This window comes from Vanellus vanellus, assembly GCF_965231255.1.
Source record: "Vanellus vanellus genome assembly, chromosome: 9".
Lineage (NCBI taxonomy): Eukaryota > Metazoa > Chordata > Aves > Charadriiformes > Charadriidae > Vanellus > Vanellus vanellus.
Window position 1 is genome coordinate 21,570,901 of NC_138914.1, and position 27,265 is coordinate 21,598,165.

Genomic DNA, 27,265 nt, shown 5'->3' on the forward strand with positions numbered 1-27,265 from the left:
GCTTTTATGGTTTTAATGCTTAGTTTGTTTTTTTTTTTTTTTTCTTTTCTTCTAGATAAGAAGCCCAGCATAAGTTTGAGACAGCTGTAGTACAATCTACAAAATTTGACACTGTTCATATTGAATGTTATTGTCTTTTAGAAAAAGTAAGTGTAAAGTTCCCCAGTGTTGCATTGTCTTAAACTTTATAACAGAGAAACAAGAAAACAAACCCCCCTTGTGTTACTAATCCATATGTAAATTTGGAGTGATGTCCAAAAGTATTGTTTTATTAGATGTATTTGTGTAATCGTTTCTGTAACATCATTTGGGATGTTTTCACTCAGTCTGTGCTCAAAGTAATGAGTTGTCCTTGATTTTTTTTTTTTTTTTTTTCTGCTTTGAAATATCTAGATTGCTTGTAGCAATTAACTTTTTTTGCTGTTGGTGTACGTAATGCTTTTCCTGAACACAGAATTCTTTGCTTTTTTTTGTTCAGCTGAGGTTGAGCCATAGACAGATTTTAAATATTGTTTGTCTTTTAAGTCAATCTGTTTAAAATCCTGTTTTGTAACTTGAAAAAACTGACCTCTAGTGACTGTTACATACTAATTCTCATCAGTAATTTTTTTCTCCTAATTCTGACATAATAAACTTCTCTTGTAATATTGATAAGACTGTGTATGAATTTGTGCCCTGTGGTTACTGGACACTGGTTTGTGCATACAGTGCTTCAGTTGGTAAAAATGGGCCAAAAGTGATACTGTGATTTATGCATGGAGTCTGTGATGTGTGAGCAGCTTCCATAGCCCGGTCACAGTTACGGACTAACCCTTAAACCTGTATTTAATTTATTAGATTATAGGGACTTAGAAGCTGGGTCAGTTGCCAAAACCTTTGCAGTTATGGCAAATGCTGAGCTTTAAGTAAAATGTGCAGATCCTTAGTCCTCTACTTAAGTTAACTGGCTTGTAGGAAATAAGCTTTGAGGCTGAATTCTTTTATCATCTTCATTGTCTCTGGTGCTGTGATCAAATTACTGAGAGATGGCATGGCCTAATTAGTGCTTTGTTGAGTGTTTTGAGATATGATGATGAAAATTCATGTACAAGTTGCATATGCTGTAACCAGTCTTAGCACAGTAAGTTATTACCTTTTTACGAATACATGGAGGCTGTGTCTGTGTGTCAGCTCATGATCTCCCCTCCAGCTGCTGTGTTGCCTGTGTACCAGGCTGTGGGTTTCTCAATGAATTTCTTGTCTTATTTGATAATTTGGATTTATTAATGGTGAGAATGATCTGTCATTAATACAAAAAGTATGAATAGTGGGATTTGTCTGTAGGTTTTGTTTTGGGGTACACTTTTTCATATGGGTTCAAGCATTGAGCTAGCAAGTTCTATGGTGTTCTGGGTTTCATTTAAGTAAATGTTTTGGAACTTTAGCGCTACCAAGCAGCATGTCGGCTGTAACTTAAGTATTGTCTTCGTGCATTTGCACTTATTGCTGTTTGACAAACCTGAGTAAATGAGAAGACTCAGCCCTTGTGCTTGTAATTCTACAATGCTAAGCAAAACTGGAGGCTAATGTGTAGTGCTCAGCTCGTTCTGGTGTAAGTGCTAAGGAGCAGCAGCGCTGAAGTTAGAGGTGGGAGAGCCTGTTTCTTCTCTGTGGTCATCTATTATAACCTTCATAACCAGTTTTTTTTCTGTTGTGAAACTGCTCTCCTAAATATCCTTATTCCACAGAGGTTTTGCTTAGTCCTTGCTGTAGCATTTTGTTGAAATTTGATCCCTTTGAATGTTGTAGCAGGTCTGGAACACCAGGCAGCTCTATTGTATGTTTCTAATGATGTTGAGAGTTCTCTTTCCTGTGTTGTGAAGAAACCTCATACGTAATTTTGCTTGTAGTGATTTTCGTTGACTTACCCAGAATTGAAGAACGGCTTTGGGCTCTGGTGGCCAAACCCTACCAAATAAAAAAAGACCTTCAGGAAATGGCCAGCAAGAAGTAGCCCCTTGTGGCTTAGTTCTGACATACTTGTAAAACTGAAGGTGAGGGGGAGACTAGAAAGAGACTAGTAGTTTTGCCAGTGCTCTGCAAGTTAGAGCTTTTCAAGATGCACAGCTGAGGTCTTTGAGCTTGTTCCTCATCTGTTTGTTCAAATTCTTCCCCACATGTTCATCTTTCATTGCAATGTGTTTCAACTATGCTATCTGAAGCCCAGCTGCTTTTAAGAGCATCTGAGAATGGTGGCCTAGATAGATGGAAAAATGCTGGTTTAAACCTTTAAATGGTAGGAATAGATGTACAGTGAAAAGGAGCCGCCTCTTTGCTAGTTTTAGTTTCTGCACTAGTGAGTCTCACTAGTTCACAAAGTGATGCTGAAAGTTCGGTTTGAACTTGGAAACTTTTCTTAAAAAAAAAAAAACCCAAACCACAAACCAAACATCAAAAAAACCCCCAACCCCCAAACTTGTAACCAAAAAAAAATTTGCCCTTTAACTGTTTTCTATAGGAAACAAAAATAAAAGCATAATAAAAAATGAATGACAGTAGTTGAGTGAGTGGAGAATCCTTTCCCTGTTACAAAACTTGGGTGCTAGTCCATCAAATTTTTTTTTTAGAATATAGTGCTTGCTTTCATGTCTATGCTGAATCAAGCTCTTTGAAAAACTAAGATGTGGTTTGATGATATGGATTTGTAAGGCAATGAATTGTATTTGTGAAGTAATTTTTTTCTCACTTTTCTTCAATATGCATTTTCTTTTCTCTGCTTCGTTGTTTCTGGGAAAGAATGGTTCAACAAGTTCCAGAAAACATAACTTTTCCAAATGAAGAAGAAAAGATATTGGAGCTATGGAAAAATCTCAATTGTTTCCAGGAATGCCTAAAGCAATCAAAGAATAGACCTAGGTAAGAATCTGCTAAAAGCTCGAGCAACTGTGTGTGACAATGCAAGGTTGGCTTAGTTGTAATTACTTTTTTTTTTTTTTTTTTCCCTCAGTCCTATTAAGGACAGTTGTTGCCTTTGCAGATAGCAGTCTTGGCTAGTGTTGCTGTCATGTCAGTTACCGCTTTTATTTCACTTTGTGAAGAATCAATAGTGTACAAACAGTAGTCACAAACCTCATAAACCTGTAATTTTCTGCTTGGTGGGTTTATAAAAGAAATCTGCAGGTAAGCAAGGACAACTTTTTCCTATGTCTGCCAGCTGTGGAGCAGCATGTTGGCATTTTCAATAGTGATCTTAGTAGAGCTCTGGTGTTCGGTAGGAACTGAATGAGCTGAGATGTTCTCTTTGGTCCCACGTGGTACCTGTGCTGACTGATAATAGAAGAGGAGGAAACTGATGTAGACCTAGCAAGACATAAGAAGCATAAGCATACAGATATACTTATCCTGTTTGAAGATTTGATGCTTAGTTTTTCATTTAACTAAGAATGTTGTCTTGTGTTGTAGGTTTAACTTCTATGATGGTCCTCCATTTGCTACTGGGCTGCCGCACTATGGCCATATTCTTGCAGGAACCATTAAAGACATAGTAACCAGATTTGCTCATCAGAGTGGTTTTCATGTTGACAGAAGATTTGGCTGGGATTGCCATGGCTTACCTGTGGTAGGTGTAATAAATCTGCTTACGGATATTTCTGTTGTTTCCTCTTCCCTGTGTTGCTACCTGCTTATCGGTTATTTTTCTGTTGCTCTTATGCCTGGTGTTGTTGCTAAAAGAGAAATGGAAGTTCTTTGTCCAGTGTGTCGCTCTGGCTTTTGCGTGTGTGGTGATTTCAGGTGCTACCTACTGGTCACCTGCCCTTCTTCAAGCACTCTGTTCATTGCTATAAACATGTGTTTATTTGGTATGTATTTCAGAAAATGTGTTGTGTGGTTTTTTGTTTTTTTTTTTTTTTTTTTCCTTTTTGCAGAGATAGTAAAGAAACAATCACACCAGGATTATCCTTTGAAATATCTGCTTAGTTCAGCTGCAATAGTCATGAAATATCAAAAGGAGGCCCTTTAGCCTTGTTAGAATGCATAGAACATAAAAAAAAAAACAAACTATCCAGAGAAATCCTGAAAGCTTTTGGTGACAATGTGTATTTTTTGTCTGGATGTTTTCAATGCTGCCAGGAATATGAGATTGACAAGACCTTAGGCATCAAAGGGCCAGAAGATGTGGCAAAGATGGGGATTGAAGAATACAACAACCAGTGCAGAGGAATTGTGATGAGATACTCAAAGGAATGGGAGGTAAGTAAAGACTCAGTGCATATTCTGCTGTACGTTTCTAATAGTATGTGTGCAGAAATCTTTCATCTGGGAGGAACTTCATCCTTCAGTCTATTTGATTATGTGCATAAATCTCATGTCTTTAGCTACCACATTTCTCACTGGTGATTCTGAAAGGGGAACAAAAGAACAACATGTGGCTCAGAGCAGTGACTGCTGTGATGTCAAGAGAAGGTTACTTTAAGGTAACCTGGAGCTCAAAGTGTTTAACTGGATTTGAACAAATAATAGATGCATCGAACAAGTTACCTCTTTCTTTCTGTCTTCTCTAGTATAGGAAATTGAAAGTAAAATCTGACTTCTGTTTTCAAATGGAACCAGTAAAGGAAATGCACACTAACCTCCCTGCTTTTCTTTTTTCCCTTTTCAGTCTTTTCATTGCCAGAGTGTAGGACTATAGCTTGTATTTCTGGAACAGCAGAAGTTCTAGCATCTGATTTTGTGTCAGAATAGGTGTGGGTAAACCCTCAGTCTTCCAAGAGAATATTGGTTTAAAATTTGCATCCCATGAATATAGTGACAGGGAGAGCATTGGTCTGTGCAGACTCTTGAGGTTTGGAGAGCTGTTCCAAGTAAATGGGTTAGATATTTTCTTAAGAGATGCTCAGGTGGTTTTTCTAACACTGAATAATATTAATCCTGTGCATAGAACCTGCTGCTCCTTATTTTTGTCCTTGGCACCATGGCCAGAATAAAGTACGTTTAGCCCTGTACTTCGGATTTGCTGTTGGTCTGATTTATCTGTGAAGTGGTGACTCTTTTCTATGGCTTTCTGAAGCTGAGGAGTGGCCCAGGTGTTTTCATACCTGTACCACTATATTACAGGGACAGCGTGCAATAGCAAGTGTCAAAGGAAGAATTGAAGAACGGGGCATACTTTTTCAGCCTTTGTGGCACAAAGCCTTCTTAGGCCAAAATATTTTTTAGTGTTGTTTTTTTTTTTTTTTTCCCCCTAGTTTATAATCCCTAACTGATTTCCCCCCCCTCCCCCCATGAATTTATCTAGCTACATTTTGAATCTATGTATACTGATGGCCTCTAAACAGTCTGTATCAAGGCTTTCTGACACATAGTTTGAAGAACTGTAGTTCTTCTGTAATATTAAAGTTTCCGTTAAACCTTTATCTTCACCATCAGTTGCCTATTCTTTTTCTAGGCAGAATAGTCCTAATTATTTAGATTTTCCTCATGCAGAAGCTGTTCTACCTCATCACACTTCTCTGTGTGTTCTCTAGTCCTGCTATGTTCCTTTTGATTGAAATAGCAATTTCTTATTTGAGTATCTCTTGCCCTCGGGAGCATTGTGAAGTTACAGCCAGTATCTGAAGAAACTGCAGTTGCCTTTGTTGGAATAGCTGTGGCCTAAATCTAAGCAAGTGGCTGGATGAAAAGCACAGGGTTTGTTTTTTTTCAAATACACAATCATTCATCTATACTCTGAAATTTTGTATTTCAGCATCGCCATCAATGATTCTTTGTTGCTTTTAGAAATAAAAAGATTCATTCTGGTTCATGTTTTGTTTTCCATAGTTGGTCCTTTTAACTTGCTGTGTCTTCAGCCACTGGTATTCTTGCAGTGCTGATTAGTCCAAATACTTAGTCTTAGGATTGCGTATTTTGTTTGTGCCTATATATGCCTGTATTTCCATACACAGATATATATTTCAGCTTATTAATGAAAATAATGAAATTTATTTAAATGTCTTGTTTCTGATTGGGAATAAATTCAAATATTTCGGGATACTGTTAGGAATTCCCAATGTTGCTATAGTGTTTATTTTCTGACTGGAGTGGCTAGCAAATGTTTGAACCTTATGAAAAAATATAAAAGGTTCCTTGAATGCCTAAGATCTTTCAATGCTGAGACCAAACATAATACTCCAACTTCGTGGATCCTTGTACTAACGAGTCCCAGGCTTTGGATCTTAATAGCGGGATGTCAGAGTGGCTTAAAGGTCAGAAGCAAAACTGATAATTCCAGGAGCTCAGTTGTTACGTGAAAATACAGAGGTGAGGTAACCCATTTGCTTTGTTTCCACTTTACTAGTTTGACATTCAATATTGTCTGTGTGTAACAGTATCAGGACAGGTGTCTCTGAGCTTGGTTATTTGCAGAGCTGAGGGATCTGATAGCTGTGAAATTAGGAAGAGGGTACCACTGGTCCAAGGAATCCTGTAGCTGGCTTATTACTCATTGGTTTTTGTATTCTGTGCCAGTGGACGTGACCATAATCTGTCCTGAAACAGGGACTAACACCTGTCAGTCTTGTGGTCTTTGGCAGCCCTGTCATAGCTTTGGTAAGTCAAAGGCAGCAGTTGGCCCTGAAAGTTGGCCCTGAAATAGTTTTGATAACTTCTTGGGACATATCAGTTTCTTTCAGCATTTCTTTGTCTTCGAATTACATCATGTTTTCATGTAACTGAAAGCTGATAGATGATGTGTTCTGGGTTTAGACTGTCTCTGCAGTGAGTAGTTTTAAAAATAGAAACAAGACCGCTGTAATCAAAAGCAATTTTCAGGCATTTGAAACTCGACTGAACCTTGAGTGATCCACCATTTCTATTTGGTGAATGATCCAAATGATCCGCCATTTCTGTTTAGTAGCGTTGAACGTGTTTGCCTGTTGTGTGACCTTGGCTCTAAGTAATTAGTTCATGGTTTCATTCTTTGCTTCTGTTTGTCTGTTTAAATACACTGTTTTGAACAATAGTTATTGTGTATTTAAACAGTGTATTTAAACAAAAGCAAAAATATTGCATAGATGTGTTTCATCAATATGGGACAAACACAGCACTTAAAAACCAAGCTGTTTTACAGAATAAATATTGGAGATGTTTCATGATAGTTAATGTTAAGATGACTTTCAATCTGCTTGTTCGTTTCTTAACAGTTCAGTGTTACCAGATTAGGACGCTGGATTGATTTTGAAAATGACTATAAAACCCTTTATCCTGAGTTCATGGAGTCCGTGTGGTAAGTTAACTTATATACATTGTATATATCCTTTATGAATTTGAAACGTTAAGAAGTCTTCAATTATTGTAAACACGTATTGCTCCATACATCACTAGAACTGTTTTGAAATATGCCAAATTCATATAAACAGTGGGGAAAGTAATTAAGGTGGTATGAAATGTCTTGATGTCAAAGTGAGGGAATTAATTAACCTACTTTCTTCTTCTTCAGGATAGTAGGGTTTTTCAAAATAAGGTACAACAATACTGCTTTTATGGAGCCCTGAAATCTTGCTGCTCCATGTCAACTTAAAAGCAGTTCTGAAGATCTACTACTATGTTCCTTCCTTGGTTTAGGAATTACATTGTATTTCTACATTCTTCATGTTCTTCACACTGTCAACTGCAAATGGGCAAACTACCCAAACTCTGTTTAGCTCTAAACCTCTTCTTCAAGCCTGAATTTAGAGGCTGGGAATCTGCTGTTACCTTTTTCTTGGCAGTGTAATTTGTCAACTGTCTTGGACTCCTGGTGCAGAGCTAAGTAAAGTTTGGATATTTTGGTAATGTGTTCAGGGGGGTGACTGTGGAATTTCAAAGACAAGACAACCTTATATGTTAAGGATAATCAAATTAACCTAACACAGTGACAAAACGGCAACATTGAGTCCCTCGGGTGATAGAATTACAAGCTGAATTGCAAGAAGTTTAGCACAGTATATGCTGACAAAAAGCCATTGAAAAGCAAATTATATGCACATTGAAGTATTACTGATGGTCTTTAAATTAGTTTTACTAATAACCTTTCATTGTATAATTAGTTACCTATAATTACGATAAAGGATTGACAGAACTTCTAGATGTCTCTGAAGCTGTTGCAGAGGGCTGAAGTGCCAGTGAGTTTTCAATAAGCATAAAAAAGATGGTGGGAAGGGACCAGATGTTTAACGAACTTAGCTGAAGAAACCCTGTGTAATGATAAAGCTAAGACTGACAAGAAACCTTCCTTTTATAAGTTATAAAAATATTTAGTGGCACCTTAAATCCTTTTTAACTAGCATCTTGCAAGGACCGTTTGAAAAACAAACTTGAGTTAAAATAGCTGCAGGGTCTCTCTCAACAGCCCAAGCCTTTTTTCTTTGGTTGGTTTGTTGTTGTTGAAAGAAAATTTCTAGTCTTTCACCCAGCTTACAGAGGTTAACTCCTCTAATGCCTGCTTTGGGTACAGAATCTAAGATACAAACTTAGGATCTGAAATTTCTGTGGTATGAGATTTCAGGAAGTATGTAAGTAGACAACCTCTTAATTTTGTACTTTTTTTGCTTCCTGATGCTGTTAATTTGCTGTGTAATCATGTAATGAAATAAAGTCTGTTTTTAAAAACTGGCTTTTCTGGAAAGTCTTCTATGTCTTGGAGGGGCATGTTGCAATGCCATTGCCAGCTTGCTCTTGCAGTAGAACAGGAGGTGGAACCATCAGTGTTTGCACAGTGTGAATGGAGGAGGGGAATGGAAAAGGAATGCAGGATGCTTGTTTCAAGGCTAAGGAAGGTAATTCTTAAAGAGGGCACTGTAACTAGTTACAGTAGTGCTTTTGACAGGATAATGTACAATTTTCTCAAAAAATCAGATTGTTACCTAGGCAATCATCAAACTGAAAGTTTGTATTACTGAAGTTCCATTTTTACGTCCATTAGGAGTGTTCATTTGAACAGTAGATTCTAGAGTGCTTCTCTTAAAATTGATTTGATTTTCTTTTAAAATAAGAGTTCCTTTATGAATTAAAAAAGAAGTTTTAAAAATATAGTGTCCAGCTAAGTACAAAAGACTTACGTTGACTGTAACCTGGTGACCATATTGTTTTGTCCACTGTTTGTGTGGGGTTTTTTTTGCCCCTCCCCCCCCCCCTTTTTTTTTTTTTTTGTTTTGTTTGCCCGTGGGGGTAGAATGCTGCTCTTGGGCCCAGAAAAAAAACATTGATAATAATGGTAGTGAGCATGGCAAGCGTGGATTTTGTGATTAAAATATGGTAAGGATTTTGCCTTTAGTCTTTTATCAGCTAAAACTATCTGTTTAGGGTTTTTTTTATTGTCTCTATTTTTTTTTTCCTGAGGCTTGCAGATAATGGAGTGGTCTCAACTGGAATTTCTAGTTTTCTTTGAAGCATGATTTTTTCATCCATGATGTTTATGTTGAGTTCAGTAAGCTAAGGTAATACTTGAGATAAATGTTGTTTCCAGTGGTGTCTGATTTTATCCAAATTATTTAGACATTAAATATATTTGGTGTCTGAGTCCTAAACTATCTTTTGTTAATATTATCTTGGTTTGTAGAGGTACTGTACACGCTCAAGATGCTGGAGACCATTCTTTTCCATATTTTATAATGGGTTTGTTGGAAATGGCTGCTTTGTAAGCATTTTGATGCTGTGCCACGTGGTGGCTGACAGAGTAGAATGAATTTTCAGCTTGCTAAATTTTGACTTACAACAAAACTTCATCCAGTGATAAAATTGTGGCATCCTGGCAGAATTTTTCAGGGGAACGTTGACTGTTTGTGTCATTAAGCGGTGATACTGCAAGGAGGTCTCGTGAAGATGTAGTCAGCTATTCATGTCTTAAGTAACTTGAATAGAACTTTTAAGTTCTAATTCTGTAGAACTTGTAAATCTATCCTGCAGCCAGCTTGAATCTCAATGAAAAAATGTCCTTCACTGTAAACAGTACAGTGAGAATGATGAGCTAGCATGGAACAAACGTGCAATAGATTCTTGCTTTTTTTTTTTTATACAGCTTATGAGATAGATACAGTGAAGTTGAGAGCAGTTTGATGTAGATCAGTAAAAAGTGTGAGCCTTGGGAGGAAGAAAACAACTAGTAAATTATGGTCTTCACTACTGGCTTATTAGATGGTTCTCAGTCAGGCTGCGAGTGCAGCTCAAGAGCAGTTCTCCCTGGCCGCTCAGGAAACAGCCTGGAAAGCGCTGAGGAGAGGAGGGGAATAAGCTCTGTGATCAGAGCTGTGGCATGCTTCTGGGTCTGATGACCAGAGGTTTTAATTTCAATATCATCAGGGTTAGTTAAACAACTTTCTATCACCATCTCGTGGCTAAATTTGGCAATTGCAGTCTAAGCATAATTCAGTTTTGAAAACAGTTGAAAGCTTCGTATATGTTTTGAAAGACTTGCATGTATAGTGTGAAACCACAGGTGGCAGAAACACTTCTAAGCTACTTCTGTACCCTGAGAAGATACTCTTGAGTCCTTTTGTGATAACGCTAGATAGAGGCTGCAGGAGAAAGGAAAACATTCTGAGTTACAGTAGAAAATTGGTACTCTACATGTGTGAGATCATGGCTGTAAACTGAAAACTCTGCCCTGTTTATGAAACCACAGTATGGCACTCCCTTTGGTGATGGGACATTTTATCTGTTTTTTCCTTCACTTTACCGGACCTATCTCAGTTGCTCCAGCTTCAGATTTCCTTTTAGGATTGTTTAAGAGGGGACCTCTCTTGCCTTCCTTACCACGTGTGGCCTTTGGCCTTGCAGCCCTGCCCTTGTAGTAGTAGCATCAGGCTTGGGGTGCCACTGGGCTACTTCTAAGCTGTAGCTGAAGAGATTGTAGGTAGCTACTGAAACTTTAATATTTGCCTTGGGTTGCCCAACTACCTGTGTGTAGCTTTGCTTTTGTTTTGGCATGAATTCTTTTCGTACTCTATATTCTCAAGACAAGCTCTGTTACTAATGTCAGTGTCCAGCTGCTTTAGCCCTTCTGAGTGAGAACATGAATGGGGAGTCCCCATTGAGAGGAGGACTGGTTTGTAAAGATCAAAGTAACTGGATTGTTATGTTGGGCTTTTTTCTTTTCTGTGTAAGCAGTAAAAGTTGTTTTCTGACTTAATTTTTTTTTTTTTCTGCATGTGGAGTTTATCCAGCACTAAACCAGGATGATTTCAGAACAACAGACCTCTGGGTCCTAATAGGAATCACTATTGAATTTTGTGTATTCCGTAACTCTTTAATTTAACTCTTTAGTTTAAGAGTTATTCCATAACTCTTTAACTCTAGAGAGACACTGTTCATAAGAAATCTGTTTTGTCCATTTTTCTACTAGCTATCTACATTTTTTTTCTTATACTTGTATTTCTTTTGTGCATTTAGTGCTCTAGTCTCATTGTTGTTGTCTGCTTACGATTCCAGTCCTTGTTTTATCTCTTTTCCTGTATTTTGAAGGAGGAATATACTGAACTCCTACTTAGTTGTATGATCTTTGGGGTAAGTCTAGTGTCAGTTTTAAATATTTATACTTTCTGCTGTGGAGGTATTTTGTACTTCTGGCTTGATCCAGAATCATTCAACACACTGATCTAAATTTTACAGCTTGGAGGGTAGGCCTGGAGCAGAATGTTCTCTATATGCTGGGATTTTAAAGCTTTCACTGGTAGTTGAACATAAGACTTGACAACTTTTGTACTTACTGTTCCTAGGCCTCAGAACAAATGCCTTTCCTGTCTTTAAGAAGGTGCCTTTCAAAGATGTTATTCTAAAGAAAGGCTGTCTGTGTTTGTTATTGGACTTCATATTCCTCTTTATGCTTTTTTGAGCCCTGTGCAGTGTTGTTTGAGTACTTTTTTTCTGTTTTTCGTCCCCATGCATCTGGTTTTGATCGTTGCTTTCTTTTTTATTTCATCTTGTCTTTCAAGTATTTCTCATGAGTCGCAGGAGAACCTTTTCCTCAGAATCTCAGCTGCTTGTGGTGCTGTTTGGATGCAGTCTGCTTGCTGAACTGTGTACATGACGGGGCTTCTTACAGTGTGGTGTTTGTGATCCCCCCCCCTCCCCCAAGTCTACAGAGGCTGTTAAATTGTCAGTTTATCTTGATGTGGACTGATCCTAGGTCACACAGCAATAATTTTTGTTCGTTTATCTATACTGCCATGGATACGTTGAAATCATACACTTCTAGATCCTGCTGTCGTTATGTTTTGCCCACCTTACTTGTAAACTCAGTTACCGACAAAGATTAAAATTCCTGGCTTTTTTGCTTTAAAAAGAAAAAAAAAAAATGGGGGAAAGCACTTTATGAGTTTGAAAATAATTTCTCAATGTTAGTCATGAGTACTTTCATTTTCTGGAAAGCGAGGAGTTTTCAAACCCTTAGTATCTAAGTCATTGCAAACAGAACCACTTGATGACTTGAAATCACTTGATACCCCAAAGGAATGACACTAGGAACTTGAGAAGCTCTAAGATCAAATCCTTCTCTTCGATGTGAAGTGAATGTACGTATTTGAAGAGGGCAACTAGCATTTCCATCTGCTAGAGGATACTCTGGGATGTTGGATTTTGTGTGGGATGCCAAGGGTGTTTTGAGTATCGCGTTGACTGATTCAGTGTCTCTTGGAAGCAAAAACTCCCTTTGTAGGAGTTTGATCATATGCATGTGGTGTTTGCATGGGATGTATGTGACTTGGATCAACGAATACTGTAGCAAAGTTATAATTTCTTGGAAATTATGCCTATGGCGAGAGTAACTTGCAGTTTTAGTTACTGACTGGGCTTGGACCAATTGTATCATCCCCTCATGACGCTTTAGGAACAACAAACTAATTTGAGTTTGTGTCATGATTTTTAGAAGTTAAAGCTACCTTGCACCTTTAGGGAGCAGATGCTCTGTTAACAAGTGGCTGAAATATGCACCTTGAATTCACTTTTTCCCTAATCTCATTTTTCTTCAGTAAAGGAGCATGTAAGTGCTGTTCCCACAGCCAAGAGGATGCAACTAAATTTATTTACATTTGAGGAGAAGTGTAGCAGAATTTAGAGGAACGGGGTTTAATTTCTACCTTCTGTGAATAAACTTTTTCTGATTGTCTGTAGAAAGGAACTCTGTGGGGTATATTTCAGAAAGGACTGCAGTTTCAATTTTGGCTTACAAACCCAGAGCAAATGCTCAACGTTTTGCAAGCATAAGGGTTAAAACACTGTTTCATAGGTTATTGTCTAAAAGATCATGTGTTAAATTTTTAAGCAAAATATGATATCCACGTGTAAGTGACTTTCACTGTTAGAGCTAGGTTCATCTTCAGCAGTTGCTTTGTTTTAGGTGGGCAGTGCTGCTAGCAGGCAGCTCTTTAAGAGTCATCTCCAGTGCATTTCTGATGGTCACACAAGGACTATTCTCAGCTTTCTTATTAAGGAAACCAATTAGGTCTTTTTCAAGATAACAGAACAGCTTTTTGTAGTGATAACGAGGGCTATTGCATCAAGCAGCAGTCTTGACACAATTACAATTCTACTTACTGTGTTGGAATGGTTGTCTGAGAGAAGTGGTTATGATAAACTATAAATGAGTGGTCGTTATGAACTGTCTGAAGAATGATGTGGTTTGAAAGCCCATGTTTTTGCTCAGCGGTGGAACAACCGGGGAGCGCTTGGTTCGCAATAGGGCAGAATTACCACAAGAGGGAGATGCTGGCTTGGATTTTTAACTTGGCAGCTCCATCTAGTGTTCACCTTTCCTGAAGTTTACAGTTATATTTACAGCTGAATTAAATATTCAGTGTTTCTCCGAGTAGTTGTCTTCTATGCTGTTAGTAGGCAGTGTTCTTTAGAAAGTAGAGATAAAGTGGAGCTTTTTTCTATAGATATTTTAGTTAACTGTTTTTGAAAGGCACGTAGAACACCTTCAGTATAACTGCTGTCACTTGTCACAGTCTGCATTAGTTATGCTCTGAGATGGTAAGCATACATTTAAAATCTTTTAACTTGCATGAAAACTTCTGCAATTAGCCAGCTCAAATTTGGATGCTGAAAGCTGATGGAACTATACGCACAAATCATTTTTATAAAAGACTGATTTATATTTATGCAAGTTTAAGTTGATACAGTCTCTTGTAAAACAGATGCACTCGTTGCTATGTTTTGAATTTGGGTTAGAGGTCAGGCAGCCACAACATGCCTATGGGTGACATTTATTATTTTAACAGAGTTACTTTTGTGTTGTGTATGTAAGGTAAAGCACCTTTGTTGGAGTGCACAGCTCTGAAAGACCTCTGGGTTTGGTTCCTCTGTGGCACAAACTGATGCTGCTGAGGGTCTCTCAGCCTTTATCCATATCGGAGTACAAATTATTTAATTTTCTGATGTTAGTGACCACTCATAGGAAATCTTAGACTTGTACTGGAGGTCCATAGATGAATCTGAGTGAACTGCATGTCTTTTCCATATGACAGTCTGTATTTTCTCCAACTGTCTGATCTGCAAGATAATAATTATTCTGATTAAGATACCGTATGAATTCCATGACAAGGCACTACATATCTTTTGATGTTCTTGTTTCAGGCTGCAGATAGAAATCAGTGCAATAATCTACTTCTTTTGTCTTGAAGATTGGGTTTTCAAACACAGAAGGCAAGACACTGATTTAAGTACAGGTCCAGATTCTCAAGCACAAAATGACAGCCTGCAGAAAAAAGTGCTGCCTTCCAGGATGGGGTTGGTTGCTTAGCAATGAGCTATTTGTCTGGAAAGGGACCTAGAAAAGTGATTGGGATGGTTTGAAAACATAGTTTGAGTTAATGAGTTTTTAAAGTCAGCAGCGTTTAACAATTTGGATGCGGAATTTGAAACGACCAGACTCTGCAGAAACTCTTGGGTTTTTTTTAGTTGAGTTGAGTGATTATTTAAGGTTTGCCCTCTCCTACCTTTAATGTTAAAGTAGCTAACCTGCAGACTATCCCACTAAGCGTGCAAGTCAGTGAGACCTGGTAAGTGTTGACAATCCTTTAGCAAACCCTGCAGTATTCAGATACAGACAAACGTAGGGTTTTGTCCATCACATGGACACTTGATGAGTTACTGTGTGCAGTATATTTCTTTCAGTTTTTGTTCATTTTGAGCATTGACTCAATTTGTCATACTGTAATATTATGTGCTGTCGTGATTATTTCAAGAAGGTGTAAGGATCCAAATATGCTACAAGCTGTAATTGAAGTTTTCATAAGCAGACTTAAAGCTTGATGTGAGACTGGGATCTTGGACAGGAACTGAGTCCAGAGTGAGATGAGCTAATGAAGGAGGACATTAATGTAAATTGTGGGACCATAAGTTCATTACTTTGCATGGTTAGCTGTACCCTTTTGTGAAAAATGCTCTTCAGATTGTCAGGATGTCCTTGGGGTGCATTGCAGGTATCTCTAACCTGTATCTGTCTCTGTTCTGTAGCACTGTTTGGTGTAGTAGGTGCTTAAGATCATGTGATAAGTGAGCAGTCCTGTCACTACATGTCTTCTCTCTAAACTGCGACTGATTTCAGCCTTGTTAATAGTTCAAATTTCAGGTGGTCTTTGTATTCAAGAAGTTGGAGAAAGATTAATCAGCGATACAGATTTGTGCTTCATCTAAATACTATGTGCTGTGTAGTCAGTACATGGAAAACCAAGCTGGGAGAATCAGCTAAAGCTAAAAATCAGTCAGAAATACAGTTGCAATCAATTTATCTCTTTCCTTTTGACTTGCAAAGATTGTCTTTAGTTGATTGTTTAAAAAAGGCATCATTCAGAATGGCACTCCAGCTAGAGCGGAATCCCATTTTGCCGTTGATTTACTGAATTTGAAATGCCAAGTGTTATTCCATGTTCCTTGTTTACTTCCAGGTGGGTTTTCAAGCAACTGTATGACAAAGGACTGGTGTATAGAGGTGTTAAGGTCATGCCTTTTTCAACTGCGTGCAACACCCCACTGTCAAACTTTGAGTCCCATCAGAATTACAAGGTAAGTCAGCATACTTGTACGTTAGATGTTGCAATCAGATTCCTCTATTGTCTTCCATTTGGAAAGCTTCAGTATTTTTTGCTTGGTGGTACATAAGCATATTATTACACTCCAAATTGATAGGAACAGTTCAGGTAAATACAGTATGCTGTATCTGCTTAGATCACTTGATCTCAGTCTTCTTCCCTGTTCTTGTTCTTCGCTTCTTCCCTTGTTCTTACTACTTACAGGTATATAAAGTACGTACTTCGTTTTATTCTGGTAAATCACTCTTACTCTCTGGGCACTCAGGATGAGTATTGTGCCGTGTTAGGTTTTTATGGTAAATACTTAGAAGAGAGCTGCAGCTGTCCCTGTGTGTGCAGATCTGAAAAGAGGAAGCTCCTTGATGGAGTTGAAATCTTCTGTGATGGGATTAATAAGAATTGTCAAAGACCATATTTGATAGTAGAGCGGTAGGATAATAGCTCTTCTAAGAATCATTAATTTAGACTGAGAAATTCCAGGAAATGTTTCACCTAATATAATGCATTATATACTATGTTTTATAAGCTGTTCCTTTAAAAATTAATGACTAGATATAGTAGATGCAGCTTCTCATTTGCAACAAACTTATGTTCACATACATGAAGGCAGAATTTGTGTCCCAGTTTTCCAAATTTCACGTTAGTTTGTGGACAGAAGTTTTGTATCCTTTCCAGTCCCCACCCAGGCCTCCATGTCCTTATATTGTAAGTCTTTCACTTAACGTTGTTATAGCAGAGAGCTAGCACAAATTGTACATCTGCTCTTTTTTACATCTTGCCTAAAGAAGGCCAATTTGCTGGCCAGAAATGGTGGTTTTAAAACAAATATTTGAACAGACAATGCAGTCTGCAGATAATAGAGCTTTCAGTATTGCTGAGGGGTATTTGACCATATTGAAGAATAAAGGCTTTGTGATTTAAGAAAGTGAGACTTGCAAAGATATCTCAGTGTCTTTGACTGTTTGACAACTGAAATAATTACTTTGCTCATACTTAGTAACTGACATTTCATATAGCCTCAGATTAACGAGCTTATTTTCTTTCTGGGTTTTTTGTGTGTGTGTGCCCCTTTTCTACAGAGCAAACCTCTTTTCTCAAGTCTTAATGAAATATTTAGATGCTATTTCTTACTCTAGAACCAGTAGAGTGTGTGTGTGGGGTGTGCTGCTCTGCCACTTTATGCAAAAATTATCTTTTTTGTCTGCTAGAGGTGGTATTTTGAAGACTGAAATGTTGAGGGTCCGTAAGCTGACACGATTTATTCTTGGCGAGACCAGTCATTTCTTACTCTAGAACCAGTAGAGTGTGTGTGTGGGGTGTGCTGCTCTGCCACTTTATGCAAAAATTATCTTTTTTGTCTGCTAGAGGTGGTATTTTGAAGACTGAAATGTTGAGGGTCCGTAAGCTGACACGATTTATTCTTGGCGAGACCAGTCATTTCTGGGTGTAAGGCAGCTGTTATCTTTCTCACTATAGAAAGCGGGCTTTAGCTTCTGTTTATCAATCCTGTGAGAATCAGGACACAAATAATGAGAAATAGGACAGAAGCAGCATGTTTAGAAACTGAGTTAGGTGTCTAATGTACACTCACGTAAACTATGTCAGCAGCTTGTATTACATTTAACTGAAGAAGTGTTGTCTTCAGATGAAAGCAGGCATAATTTTGTGACCAGATAAAACATTATACAATGCCATTGCTTGGCAGCCTGGATGTTATTTTTTTACGGCTTGCTAGTTGTTTTTTATCTACCTGGTCAACTTAGTGCTTCAGAAAACAAAGTAAATAGCCTACAGTGTTATTTAACAATTGGTAGAGACAGAACTGTAGTGATAGCTCGATCTCTGCTTGGTATTGAGCGCGGCTGGAGAGTTATGTAATATTTATGTTTTACTGTTGACTGCACCAGATGTTCACAGAAAATTCCCTCTGGAGCAGCCCTTAGCTCAGACATAAATAGCTGCCTGTCCCATGACGCCATTAACTGTTCCATGATGCTGGATGGAAACCAGAGTGCCTTGCACTAGGCGTGATGAGGAGACGTGTTTAGGGTCTGTGTGCATGGCACCTATTTTTGTTTGGCAATTAAAGTTAGTAGTGAAAATTTGACAATTGTGAGATTTGACTTACTTTTTTCAATCTGCTTTTCATAATATGTGAAGTGACTGAATAGGATTGTACTTGTCTGAAAGAAAAACTTGTTTTCAGGGGATTCTTTTGACTCATTTGGAAGCAAAGTTTTATATAGAGTAGCTGACAAATGTCGTCTTCCCTGAGATTTTTTACTGTTGAATATTGACATACTCTTGTTTTTAAGTACCCCAAACATTTTTCCCTTGTTAACAACAGCTTCTTAATAAGAAATTGCATCTTAAGTAATGGCTGTTCTTCCTACTCCCTGACTCTAGAGGAAAAAAGTGGGAAAAGTATTTGTGTAGCAGTATCAGAGAAACTGCCAACTTTCTTGACAGTGGAGATTGATTATAAACTTTTAAAATGGGATTATAAGAGGTACCTGAGGGAACTAGCACTCAGCTCTCTGGTGTTTTGGCAGCTAATTCCCAAAATCTCACTGCTAATCTTAATTGTTAACCCTGTGGCCTTGTTGGACTGAAATCTTACACTGGTATAGTAGAGGAACATTGCAACTGGTGTTCTCTTCAAATTTGCTTATGCTGCCACTTCATCTTCTACCGCTACAGTGATGAACTAGGCAAGTTGCAAGATAGGTTTTGGTGGATGGCAGTAATACTTCCTACTTAGATCTGTATTTTCTGACTAATACATGCAGTAAACCTCCCCCCCTCCCTAGCCCTCCCTCTCGTTTTCCCCCTTTGACTTTATCTTGTTTTTAAGGATGTTCAAGATCCTTCAGTGATTGTGAGCTTCCCACTGGATGAAGATGCAAGTGTTTCTCTTGTTGCTTGGACCACTACTCCTTGGACCTTGCCTAGTAATTTGGCCCTTTGCGTTAATCCAGAATTGCAATATGTGAAATTGAGAGGCAAGTGTTAACTGAAGGTGACATATAATGAACACTTCTTTCTTCAGTGCCTGTGAATATGTACCTATATTTTGTATGATAGACTGCTTTATGCTAAATTTATAGCACTTTGCTGGGGTTGGATTAGTGTTGTTTTGAAGGATGATTTAATTCCTATGAGGCTGATGATTTCCAACTGCTGTGCTCTTTTTATTTTACATGCATTGTGAGGACTATTCCCTAAAAAATATTGGTAGCTGAAATACAGAACAAGAGCAAATGTTTTATCTGTCTTCTTAAAGTTACACTGTATTTGAGAGACGGGGAAGTGTGACTGGGTGTCCCTAGCTCTTTTTCTTCCCTCCTTTCTTGGGGCTCAGACTCATAAGCAAGTTACTGCTGTATGACAGCTAAGTTGCAGTAATTGAATACTTTTGTACTCGTAACCTATAACAGACCCAAGATGTCACATGCGAGTCTCAACCTGACTGAAGTGTGGGGTTTTCAGCACAAATGTAAGCCAGGTACATACTGTGGTTTCCAGGGTAAGAGTACATTTGACCAAAGTGCCTTGGCTCATTCGTGGACTATTTGGTTGTGCCTGGCTAAACAAGTTGTACTATAAGGTAATCTCTTCTATAAGATCACCCATCAGGCTCAGGAATTCTATGCAGCCGGCCCTGTAGGGTGCCTAAACAATACGGGCTGTTGCTTTTCTCATTACTGCTTCAAGTAGTTGTTCAGGGTTTTTTTTTCAGTTGGTAATGGAGTATGTTATGATATGTCTTCCTTTTCACTTGGAAAAGGAATTTGTTTTATTCTTGAAATGCAGTTCTCTTTAATTATATCTTCATCTACACCCCCCCCTTTTTTTTTTTTTAAATAAAAAAGTAAGCAGGGATTCAGATAAAAGTACTTCTTGCATTGCTGTTTTCAGGCTCTTCCAAATTGCTCACCTTTTCTGACTTTTCAGTATAGTTTAAAAAGAAAAAATAAAAGTAGTCAATGATGGCATTTAATCTGGAGTACAAAAATGCCAAACATATAATTTCCAGTTTCAGCATAACCACGTGAATCTAATGTGTGGCTGAGGTGATGTTAAACATGAAAAGTTAGAGGCCTTTACAGTGAACTCTGGGTGTTTGGGTTTCCTTTGTTTTAAGAGAGAACTAAATATGGTTCAGTTTTCAAAAGTTTTAACATAACTGGTTTTGAGAGAACGAAATTTATTGAATACTTTCAAAAATAACACCCACACCTGCCTGAGATACTGAGTTGTTGGTTTTGGATGTTTTTGGTCCACTGACTGCTGGCGAGTTAGTGACCCTGACTAAGGGGGTAAGGTAGTAGCCTGAAAAAAACTTGTCATTGAAGTTAAGAGTTCAGGCTTATTTGGGGGTAGAAAATGGGTTTCCTTAATATTGTTTCACTTTTTTATTTTTAATTTACTTCCTTTAAAAAGAAATCCAAGCATAAAATTGACTGGAATAGTAAATCTGAGGAAGGCGGCATAAAATGCAATCATTACCCCTAATGTCAACTTAATAATACTGATTTTTATGTAGTAATTGTCCATCTTCCATTGTTTCCCTCTGTTTCAGTTACATATACTGAAACTTCAATTGCTTTTCTTTAGCACAATGACAATAAACAAGGCAGGGTATTTCTGCCTCTTGAACAAAAAAACACACTGAAAATCAGTAGACTGGATTTCATCCTGTAGTTTCTGATAAACTTAACTTTTGAAAAATGTTCATTGAATGGCTGTAGGGGGAAGAACTAGCTGGAAACTAGTGGTTGATCAGCAGGATTATTCTGGGCAGTTTTATAGCTAATATGATACCATTCTGCATAAATTGAAAGGTTTCATAATGGTGCAAATGAAGGTATTAAATTGAGATTTATGTAACTTTTTGTTTTATTTTATGTTCTAGATAATGCCACAGGAAAGATTTACATTTTGATGGAATCCAGGCTGATAGCACTGTACAAATCTGACAGTGAATATGAGATACTTGACAGGCAAGTACATAAATTATTACACACTTGTTAACTTCCAGTAGTTTTATAGATCAGAAGTTAGATGTTTCAAGAAGTTAGATTTTGCAGTTATCTGAAGGTGAGTTTCCCTGCATGATGATACTGTGCAAAAATCTATAAGAGATTGAAATTTACTAGGACAAATTAGTCTTGTACATGAAGCTACAAATAGAAGAAAACTTTCATTGGATCATTGTATTGCGGTGGGGGAAAAAAGGTTCCATATTTTTTCCTTTTTCTGTTTGTTTTCTTAGAAAGACGTTAATTTAAAAATCTTAAAAAACTCTGGAGATTGTCCAAATGCTGAACACTTTCTAAACATTATGTAAATATTTAAGGGCAAATGGGCAAAAGCAAAACCGTTGTCTTTAGCAAGTAAATACTGCTACCTTAGGATGGTCTACCTAAGTTATGTAGTTAGTGGCAGTTAATACTTTCTGAAGACTGCTGTTTCATCTTAGTTCAGTGGAGAAATATGAATTATTTAATAAGTTAGACTGGATAGGGGATGCAGGTATTAAATTCTGTAGCTCTCAAAGTACGTAGGTTGCCTTCTGTTAAATCTTTCGTATAAAACGTCAACATGTTAAAAAGGTAAAATACAACAAATATTTATTTGCTCACTTTATTCAGTCTTGTGCAGTGGGTAAAAAAACCAAACAAACCAACAAAAAACCACACAACGCAAACCCACAATAAAACAAAAAAGCCCCAAAGACTAGAAAATTTTGAGAATAACAACTCTTCTTCTCTGGCATCAGTTATTTTTATTTTTGTCTTTTTATTTTTACCAAGCAGTTGAAAGCTTTACATGTAAAAAACATTTAAAAAAAAAAAAAGATACATCTTATTTCAGCTAAGCAATTACAAGTAGTCACTGAATTACGGGAATATAGAGCTGGAATGTTTGCTTAAGATGTTGTCTACTCTGATGCTTCATACGGTGACAGTTGAGTAATTCTTATTTTGTATTTCTTCATTGATTTGCCCCCTAAACCTCTAAATGAATTCTCCTTGTTGATCACTTACTCCGTAGCAATTTAAGATGGGACTCAATTTATAGAGATAATTTTCTGTGCTTTCATTCTTCAGGGTTGACAGAACTTCTGATCTCCAGATTTTTTTTCCTCCTTTCAAAGTCATCAGTAAAACCATTTAATAGTGTCAGCGTTATGATAGTCTCTGTCAGGATACCACTGGAAATTTTCCTTCAGTCTGATACTGAATTAACAATAACTTTTTTTTTCTCGAAGTGGTTGTGCATCCATGTAAACTTGCAGTCACCAAGTTAAAACATTTGTGTCTGTCAGAATGACATGTCACAGTGTCAAAAGTCTTACTACCAGTAAGATTTAAATGTCTGTGCTTGCTTGCTATCTAAGCCAGGTAGTCTGCCTAAAAAGGAGTAATTTGGCTCGGTGTGACTTGTTCTTGACAAATTCATAGTGTGCGTTCTTTAGCACTTCACTTTTTAAAAAGTGGTCAGTCACTTAAAAATTAATCAAGTTGTTATGCTAGTCTGACTGGTTTTTAGATCCATTAGTACTCCATTTCTCTCTTGAAGTATAGGTACTGTGTTGCTTTCCAGACTTTTGAAACTTTTCTAGAGTGTCTAAAAACCCAGACTTCTACCAAAACCTCTCTATTTTCTTAAATACTTTTGAATGCTTTTCCTTTAGACTTAAAAAAAACATAAGCAAGGTCAATATATTAATAGTTGTTGGTCTGTTGTCTTTTGGTTCCAAATTATTCCTTCAATAGAATACTGCAAATTTAATTTCAGTCTAGTTGCAGTCATTCTGTATCCAGGAATGCACTGAACATTTCAGCCTTTTTTGGTGTGGTGTGTTTATCAAAACTGTGAAGTACCTGCTCTTTAGGACAATCGCACACATGTTTCAGTTGTTGTTGCTTGTGTCCCTGGCTAGTTGTATTTCTAATTTTTTTTTTTTTTTCCCCTCTCTCTACCTATACATAAGGCTGCTAGCAATTTCTGTTCTCATTGCAGAGCAGTATATTTTTCTTCTTTCTGTATTAATGCCGCAGTCTTCTCAAGCTGACATGGGTTTTTTTTTTTTTTTGGTCATGCTCCAATTTTTATGTTATGCAATAAATTAGTTCTCTCAAATGTGAAATGTGAAACAATTAGGAGGTAGCTGGTAGTTGAATGGATCTCTTAAAGATTTAGATGTATGAGTATGTAAGTTCATGGAAATGAGCTTTGCCATTTCTACTTTTAACTTTTTTTCTTTCTTTAGCTCACTTTTAAGTTCTCAGGCAGTTAGGCCCTCAAGGGAGAAAATCGTGACACTTGCTGTATACCAGGTGGCAGGCTGAAGTCAAGGAACAATCTTACGGAAAATTTTCTGTATCTGAAGTCATCTGAACTTCCTGAGTCTTCTCAGCCTTCCTCCCCCACCCCCACCTGACTTTTCTCTCCACTTTCCTCCCAGATGCAGATGGTAGGTTTTTGTGTGAGAGCAAATGGGAATACTACTTTGTTTCACTGATGAGATGACTACCATCTTTGTCGGAATACTTTCTGCAGCTTTGAACAAAAGTCTCGGTATATTACCCCACTTTTGGCCATTGAGTGGCTCGTTATTTTATTTAGCAGTGGCAGATATGAAATTATTGATGAGGATTTTCTTCCCTTGTGTTACATTTCAATCTATTTGCATATTAAACAGTTCATTTCTTAACACTGATTTCCACTATTTTCTCTTTTTGGATACTAGAGAATCCAGAAAGAGATTTCTGGTCTCTTGAGTGTGAAGGATTACTGTAGTGATTTTAAATGAGTCTATTATTACTATAACTTAGGTCATAAGAAGGCAGTGCTGTATAAATTTTCAGGTTGAAGTTCAGGACTTTGAAAAATAAAATATTACAGATCTCAAAAGGGAAAATTGGGAGTGTGATTCACACCCCTTACCTTTCACTTGTGTTAAGTAAGGATTTAACTTTTTTTTTTTTTAAGCCAGTTCTAGTGCTTCATGTCCTGCATCTGAGCATTCCCACATCTGTGTGACTGAGCACTGGGATGCTTTTCTCTCATCTGATTCTGATTAAGCACCTCAAACATTCCTAAGGCTGTTTGTAATATGAAATATATAAACCATCCGTGAAGCTGTGGCTTAAAATAGAAATCTCCCCTTTTCCTAGTGGATATGATGTATGCTGAGCTGAGGAGTCATGCTCTTTAATTTGGCATTAAATACTGCTTGAGTTCCTTTCTGTACAATGAAACAGCTTTGTAGAGTTCCCCACTTTGAAGTAGTCAAATGTAGTCAAATGTTTTATGGTTTGACCATTGTTTAGGAACATGTTGACCAAGAAGAGTATAGGGAAAGACTACAACTGTGACACATTCAGAGAGCTATCCCATCTATTAAATGCAGTTGAGTTTTAACTAGAATTTTTCCTGAAATGGAAGATTTAAGCACTTTCAGGAGAGTTCTGAGCAGTGAATCCCAACCTAATCACCATCTGTATCAGCTATCTTCAGAAGCCTGAAGACAGCCAGATCTACAGGCTCTTTCTCTGTGGTGCATTTCTTGTCTGGCTCAATTGATTCCTCAGTCAGTCCTGGCTGTGTTGGATCTTTCTCTGGGGTGCCTGTGGAGAGCTTTGATGCCTAATTTTAGGAAAAGAAATGAGGCGTCCAAGCTTTAAACACTGCAATACCTTGTATCACAATCTTCTGTGCCTATAACTTTCAGGTGGTTTGGACCAGTGCTTATTTAGTTCTGTTGAATGTGCTGAGCTATAGGGCTTTGTTGTTATGAATATTAAATTGAAATTGTGTTTTATCCAGAAGCTCCTCACAGAGCTTTACCAGAAATAGATTGTTATTAATGTTTAATACCTACGTTAATTTACAATGATTGCTTGATTGAAAGACCATCAAATACAAGTGTACCTGTTGACTGTTAGCAGAGATGCATTACGACGTGTTACGGTTTTTGTCCAAGTCCAAATTGCCAAAGCGGTGTAGAAATGGGAAGCAAACTATTGAGAAAATACTTTTTTCTTCCCCTTACTGTGTCAAATTCTGTTAGGGAGGGGAGAAAAGAAAATGGGGAAAAAAATGAAGTAGGTAAAAATAGCACTCCTACCATCTGACCAAGCAATTTTCGAGTTGTTAATTTGTGTTCATGTAAATCTTCCTCCTCAGGTTTCCTGGCATTACTCTTAAAGGCAAGAAATATAAACCACTCTTTGAATATTTTATTCAGGTAAGATGAACAAGTTTGGTGTTTGATACAGGATACAATGACAAATGTAAAAACGATTCCCAGTATTCCTTGTTTATATTATAAAAATCTTGTGTGCTAATAACAAACCCCATATTGTATTAAAGTAGTTCAAAATCCTAGTGAAAGGTTGAAAAACAGAAGGTTGGCTGTTTTCTGTATTTTTTTCCCTTAAATTTTAAATACACCCAGACTAAGAACTCAGTGATAAATAGTAGTTTGACATCAGGTTGCAGAGAAACTTCTAATTCACATTAATAAATAGGCAGTATTCTCTCAGCTTTTCATTCTGTCATCTGCCTGTCAAGTCCACAAATCTTCTGTTTACAAGAGAACGGCTTTGACTGTGGATAACAGTTGCGGACATGTAGTGTTTTCCATTGAAGAGTTAAAAGCCTTTGCTAAATAACTACAGCTGTATCTGTTTTTATGGGTGTTCTCCTGTGCAGCATTTAAGCGCTTCATAAGCCTAGCACAGTTAATAGCACTGCAGATGATAATAGAATGTGTGGCAGTAAGAGAGGGGGTAGACAATTTATATATTTTAAAAAAATAATTCTGATTAAAAATGGATTACGTTTTTCAAAGAGTTGAAGTGGATTACAGTGCTGCCGGACAAGCAGCTGTTAACTTGTGTAAGCGATTTGGTCATTTGTGACTACCATCTGTTCGGAAGCATGTGCTGAAGTCGGCAAGGGTGAGAAAACCTCTGTAGAGAGCAGGACCTGTTATTTCTAGAGAAAGGTCATGGCTGAATCTGAAAAACGGGACTGCAGGTGTAAAAGTTTGCAATGGATAAATTTTTTGATTCCTGCTGTACTTCTAAGGAGCAGATGGGTATCTACCGGTTTGTGGTTTGTTTTGTGTGGTGGTTTTTTTGTGTGTGTGGTTTTTTTTTTTTTTTTTTTAGAATGGGTGTCTTATCTCAAAATATCCCTCTTCAGAAAAAGCCAAACCTAATATTTTGTAACATATTTGGTTCAGCTGTGACTTGAGTAATTTTTTTACTGCTTTTGCATTGAGGAATAGAAAATAGCTCTTCATTTTTCATTATGTACATACTGAACACAGTGAAAATTGTCAGATCTTTTCTAGGTGTTTTTTTCTGTTTCTTTTTTTTGTTTTGTTAGTTTTGTTCTACTTGATACTTAACAATTTCTCACTCTCTAGAGGAAATAAGTAAAATATATTACTATAAAAGCAAACTACTTTTTTAAAATTAGAAGGTATGGTGGATATACAAAAATGTGAGGAGACTTCTGTATATAGAATCCCTGTAGCTTTTTTGACTGTATTCTTGCTTAAAGGAGTGTATTGATTTGTGGTCTGTTAAGCACAGACCTGTATGAAGATCTGTGGCTTGAAGAGTAATTGACAATGAGGCCTTCTGGAGAGGTCTTAGATTTAATCACATCTGACGCTGTTTAAATGACGTATACAGCCTGTGTGTCTTAGCTATGGGAAATGATTAAATAATGTTAGGAATGTCACATTTTACTGTGTCATTTATTTTTGATGCAGTTCTTTACTCTTGCAGGTGGCTAGTGGCTCTTCCATGTTCTTAAGAATTCTTTTTTGCTATATATATATGTATACATATGTATATGAAGAACATTTTTGTATTACAGTGCAAAGATAAAGGTGCCTTTGCTGTCGTAGTAGACAGTTACGTGAAGGAGGAGGAAGGCACAGGTGTTGTACATCAGGCCCCCTATTTTGGTGCTGTGAGTATGAATTACATATCTAATGTTCATTTTGTTCCAACACACACTACTTGGCTTTCCAGCTACTGGGGACTGTCTGTCAGGGGGACTATGATATTAAACAATCCATGTGATATTAAACAATCCTCCCATTTGCTACTTACAAATGTAAGAATACAATGTAGCATTGTATTCTAATGAGTTCTCACTCTTACTATTGCTCTTTGTGTACTAGACTGGAAATTTCAGGTGTCCCTTGA

The 27,265-nt window shown here is 37.3% G+C and overlaps 1 protein-coding gene across 1 annotated transcript in view; it reads left to right on the top strand.

The window, feature by feature from the left end:
• Positions 1 to 2,776: 2,776 nt before the first annotated feature.
• The window catches only part of IARS1 (isoleucyl-tRNA synthetase 1), a gene marked incomplete at its 5' end in the record, with an annotated part of 105,938 nt that continues 81,449 nt past the window's right edge, over positions 2,777 to 27,265 (top strand). The window contains 9 exons of the mRNA XM_082487808.1: positions 2,777 to 2,895; positions 3,442 to 3,598; positions 4,111 to 4,230; positions 7,161 to 7,243; positions 15,882 to 15,999; positions 18,880 to 19,027; positions 20,941 to 21,028; positions 25,224 to 25,284; positions 26,931 to 27,026. Coding sequence (XP_082343934.1) covers positions 2,777 to 2,895; positions 3,442 to 3,598; positions 4,111 to 4,230; positions 7,161 to 7,243; positions 15,882 to 15,999; positions 18,880 to 19,027; positions 20,941 to 21,028; positions 25,224 to 25,284; positions 26,931 to 27,026 — 990 coding nt within the window. The remainder of the gene's footprint in view (positions 2,896 to 3,441; positions 3,599 to 4,110; positions 4,231 to 7,160; positions 7,244 to 15,881; positions 16,000 to 18,879; positions 19,028 to 20,940; positions 21,029 to 25,223; positions 25,285 to 26,930; positions 27,027 to 27,265) is intronic.